This window comes from Monopterus albus, unplaced genomic scaffold (assembly GCF_001952655.1).
Source record: "Monopterus albus unplaced genomic scaffold, M_albus_1.0 scaffold342.1, whole genome shotgun sequence".
NCBI lineage: Eukaryota > Metazoa > Chordata > Actinopteri > Synbranchiformes > Synbranchidae > Monopterus > Monopterus albus.
The window spans coordinates 508,289-513,493 of record NW_018128222.1 but is presented as its reverse complement, the minus strand read 5'-3'; the positions used below and the strand labels follow the sequence as shown (position 1 = coordinate 513,493).

The 5,205-nt window shown below is 50.0% G+C and overlaps 1 protein-coding gene across 1 annotated transcript in view; it reads right to left on the bottom strand.

Moving 5' to 3' along the window:
- LOC109974659 (cell surface glycoprotein 1-like) overlaps positions 1 to 5,205 on the bottom strand; it is an 8,557-nt gene extending 3,352 nt beyond the window's left edge. Inside the window, exons 1-2 of the mRNA XM_020624978.1 lie at positions 5,192 to 5,205; positions 2,650 to 4,280 (exon numbers count right to left, since the gene is read on the bottom strand). Of these exons, the coding sequence (XP_020480634.1) occupies positions 2,650 to 4,280; positions 5,192 to 5,205 (1,645 nt within the window). The remainder of the gene's footprint in view (positions 1 to 2,649; positions 4,281 to 5,191) is intronic.

Genomic DNA, 5,205 nt, shown 5'->3' with positions numbered 1-5,205 from the left:
TCTACAACCATTGGATCAGAGAGGATGATTGGAGGATGGATGGATTGAAGGACCAATCTTGGGAGCATTAAGTTTAAACCACAATTCCTCCCCAACAGTTTTTGGACCAATCAGAGAGTAACATTTTTTCATATAAATGTTGTGTACTGCTAAGTTGAAGTTAGTCTTTTCTGTTTATCCTAAACAGATGGGATCCATGTGCACATGCTTATTTTGATACGTTAATGCATAATAAATTTCACACTGTGAAATATCTTTATATTTAGTCTTTTCTTTTCAATTTACGTGAACACGTTCAACACGAACAGTAACCATAATCACTATTTGCCTAACTCTCACCCTAACCTTAAACCTGAACCTAAATCTAGCGACTTACATTAAACTTGCTTTTTGACCCAAAAGCAGGACGAGTCCCCAACACGTCTGTCAGATTGACTAACACACAGACACACATCATCCCTGAGCTGTGGTGTTTTGATCTGAAACAGTTTTAAAAAACAAGCCTGTGTTATCAACAATCTGATCATTTGATTTCTCCATTCTGTGGCCCATCATCATCAAACTTTCTGATTTTCTTTGTGAATTAATTTGTCAGACAAATGTTGTCAAGCCTTGTTTTGGCCGAGTTTCCCCCTTCACTTGGGATGAACAGCGGCCGACACCAGGCCAAGGCTGCAGAGCGTTCACATTGGCTCTGAGGTGATCCGAGTGCCAAAGAGGAGCTCCCTCTACTTCAATGGTTCTATTCAGTAACATGATGAGGGATTCATTTAACTGTGTGAGAATATACAGCAGGCCATGCAGGTGTCTGCCCCCTTGTGGAGATCCAAGGTCAAGACATGGGCACTACACATTAAACACACCTTGCCACATAAAACATGTCAAATAATCACTCAGATGCAGAAACATTGACACCTAACCAGAACATTTTAACATTCAGTGCGACTCTTTACCTCTGATTTCATTATCTGGCCTCTCTTCTGCATTCTGTATGGCTCTTCTGCATCAAAACGCTCCAAAGACCTGTTTTCACTTTGTCATTCTGAAGCACTGTGTGTAGACTGATGAGAAACAGAGACGATTCTTAAACATAAAATGTGTAAAACCTCTGGAAACCTTCTGTACTGACTAAGGGGAAAATGAGTCTTTTCACATTTACAGTGCCTAAAAAGTGAACTTGGATGCAGTAGTGAAAACGTGCAGAAACCCTGAGCGACCACTGGCTACCTGGTTCAAGTTGGCAGTGATAAACTAATGTGTGCACTGGAACCTGATGGGATTAAACGGCCTGGCTCTGTACCTCCTGTGTGACATGGCAGGCGTCATACTGAGCCGTCAGACTGAGGTCTCTCCATGAGTTCTGAACAGAGTAACCACAGTGAGGCGGCAGCTGGGACAGCGGGACAGACGACTCGCTCTCTGAGAAGCTCGACCAGAGCCTCTTTAAGAACTGTGTTAATAATACTTGTTGGAAAGTCAATTAACAACAACATAAAAAGAGAAGAAAACAGTCACAAAGAGATGCAAGAAGAGCGCAAGAACATGCAAAACAACTTCACAGACAAAACCAACCACCGAGTTTGAGACGAGCTGGATCTTATGGCTCCTTCCCTTTCATAAGCCCCCTTTCCATCACCTGGCACCAGTTCGACTCTACTTGCTTTTGGTACCTGGTGCTTGGTTTTCCACAGCAGATGTTCCCCTCTCAGAGTAGCTGGTTGTCATAGTGACACCTCATTACACTGCTGTGACATCATCAGCAACCGACATGGTACCAGTAGAGGACATCAATGTTCTGCTGTTCTTGATTCTCAGTATGTGGCTGTTTTTAGTTAGTACAGTAAATACAGTAAAGTAGCATTTAGCGTTAAATAATGTTGCTTTTAAAAATCCAGGACATCTCGCAAGTTGATGACATCATTTCTCTGACCAGTCACTAGTCTGCAGTGTTTACACGTCACTGTTTGGTCCCGCCTCTGTTCACTAGGGACCTCAACAGAGCCTTTCAAAGTAACGGCTCATCAATAGGTTCCAATAGTGGAAACACAGCAAAACTGCTCAAGTGCATCTGGTGTCAGGTCTCTGCGTCTGTCTGTTTGACCGAGGGCGGGGCTTAGCTGCACACCCAAGGTGCAGGGTGGAGGGGCCACCCAGAATCCTTCCCGTGGGTCCCTGCGGAGGTGTGGCCATGTGTATTTGTGCTTTAGAGAGTAACCACCAGGAAACAATCAGAAAATGCCTTTTAATTTTCTGATTCACTGCTTTGTTTTGCTAGCTCCTCTCCCTCTCCCCATTCACTCTCTAGCTCGTCTGACCATCGCTGCACAAAAATTTAAAAAATGGCTCTTTAGGAGGAGTTGGCCCTGTAGGAGGACTAGGCTCTCTAGGAGGAGTTGGCCTTGTAGGAGGATGAGGCTCTCTAAATGGACTGTATTTATATAGCGCTTTTTTCCAAAGCACTTTACAGGGAGGTCATACCACCATTCACCCATTCACGCACACACCGATGACGACAGCTGCCACACAACGGCGCTAATCAAGCCACCGGGAGCAATTCGGGGTTCAGTGTCTTGCTCAGGGACACTTAGGCATGCGGGGAGACCGGGAGTCGAACCACCAACTTGCTGGTCAGCGAGACGACTGCCCTACCTCTTGAGCCACAGCCACCCTCTAGGAGGAGGTGGCCCTCTAGGGGGACTAGGCTGTCTAGGAGGAGTTGGGCCTGTAGGAGGACTAGGCTCTCTAGGAGGAGCTGGCCCTGTAGGGGGACTAGGCTCTCTAGGAGCAGTTGGCCATGTAGGGTCACTAGGCTCTCTAGGAGGAGAGAAGGACTTAGCTCTCTAGGAGGACTCGGCTCTGTAGGAGGACTTGGCTCTCTAGGAGGAGTCAGCCCTCTAGGAGGACTCAGCTCTGTAGGATGACCCGGCTCTGTAGGATGACCCGGCTCTCTAGGAGGACTCGGCTCTGTAGAAGGACTTAGCTCTCTAGGAGGACTCGGCTCTGTAGGAGGACTTGGCTCTCTAGGAGGAGTCAGCCCTCTAGGAGGACTCAGCTCTGTAGGATGACCCGGCTCTGTAGGATGACCCGGCTCTCTAGGAGGACTCGGCTCTGTAGAAGGACTTAGCTCTCTAGGAGGACTCGGCTCTGTAGGAGGACTTGGCTCTCTAGGAGGAGTCAGCCCTCTAGGAGGACTCAGCTCTGTAGGATGACCCGGCTCTGTAGGATGACCCGGCTCTCTAGGAGGACTCGGCTCTGTAGAAGGACTTAGCTCTCTAGGAGGACTCGGCTCTGTAGGAGGACTTGGCTCTCTAGGAGGAGTCAGCCCTCTAGGAGGACTCAGCTCTGTAGGATGACCCGGCTCTGTAGGATGACCCGGCTCTCTAGGAGGACTCGGCTCTGTAGAAGGACTTAGCTCTCTAGGAGGACTCGGCTCTGTAGGAGGACTTGGCTCTCTAGGAGGAGTCAGCCCTCTAGGAGGACTCAGCTCTGTAGGATGACCCGGCTCTGTAGGATGACCCGGCTCTCTAGGAGGACTCGGCTCTGTAGAAGGACTTAGCTCTCTAGGAGGACTCGGCTCTGTAGGAGGACTTGGCTCTCTAGGAGGAGTCAGCCCTCTAGGAGGACTCAGCTCTGTAGGATGACCCGGCTCTGTAGGATGACCCGGCTCTCTAGGAGGACTCGGCTCTGTAGAAGGACTTAGCTCTCTAGGAGGACTCGGCTCTGTAGGAGGACTTGGCTCTCTAGGAGGAGTCAGCCCTCTAGGAGGACTCAGCTCTGTAGAAGGACTCAGCTCTCTAGAAGGACTTGGCTCCCTAGGAGGAGTTGGGCCTGTATGAGGACTAGGCTCTCTAGGAGGACTAGGCTCTCTAGGAGGTTTTGGCCCTGTAGGGGGACTAGGCTCTCTAGGAGGAGTTGGCCCTGTAGGAGGACTAGGCTCTCTAGGAGAAGTTGGCCCTGTAGGGGGACTAGGCTCTTTAGGAGGAGTTGGCCCTGTAGGAGGACGAGGCTCTCTAGGAGGAGCTGGCCCTGTAGGGGGACTAGGCTCTCTAGGAGGAGTTGGGCCTGTAGAAGGACTAGGCTCTCTAGGAGGAGCTGGCCCTGTAGGAGGACTAGGCTCTCTAGAAGGAGTTGGGCCTGTAGGAGGACTAGGCTGTCTAGAAGGAGTTGGCCCTGTAGGAGGACTAGGCTCTCTAGGAGGAGCTGGCCCTGTAGGAGGACTAGGCTCTCTAGGAGGAGTTGGGCCTGTAGGAGGAGTTGGCCCTGTAGGAGGACAAGGCTCTCTAGGAGGAGTTGGCCCTCAAGGAGGACTCAGCTCTGTAGGATGACCCGGCTCTGTAGGATGACCCGGCTCTCTAGGAGGACTCGGCTCTGTAGAAGGACTTAGCTCTCTAGGAGGACTCGGCTCTGTAGGAGGACTTGGCTCTCTAGGAGGAGTCAGCCCTCTAGGAGGACTCAGCTCTGTAGAAGGACTCGGCTCTCTAGAAGGACTTGGCTCCCTAGGAGGAGTTGGCCCTCTAGGAGGACTGGGCTCTGCAGAAGGACTTGGCTCTCTAGAAGGACTTGGCTCTGTAGGAGGACTCGACTCTGTAGGAGGACTCGGCCCTCTAGGGGGACTCGGCTCTGTAGGAGGACTCGGCTCTCTAGGAGGACTTGGCCCTCTAGGAGGACTCGGCTCTGTAGAAGGACTCGGCTCTCTAGGAGGACTTGGCCCTCTAGGAGGACTCGGCTCTGTAGGAGGACTCGGCTCTCTAGGAGGAGTTGGCCCTCTAGGAGGAGTCAGCCCTCTAGGAGGACTCGGCTCTCTAGAAGGACTTGGCTCCCTAGGGTGACTCGGCTCTCTAGGAGGACTTGGATGCCTTCGTTCCTACCAACGAGCCCTGGAATAGAATCAGATCCTTCGTGAACGTAACATCACTCCCGTAGCGAGAACCAAAGCATTAAAGAAGAGAAGCAGAATAACTGAAAATAAGTTTAAAAAATGTCTCATAATCTGCCCATGGTGCAGGATGTGATCGTTCTACAACTTGTGTTTCATTTATTGTGCTTGTTAAATCTCATGTACCCTTTACATTTTATTTACTTAGTTTAAATGCATTTTCTATTGGGGTTGTTTTTTGTGAATGAGCTTGTTTCATCTCAGATGCTTTGAGGTTGTTTCTGCAATTAAGAGCTATGTCATTTGTGATTTTACATCCAACCAGCCAT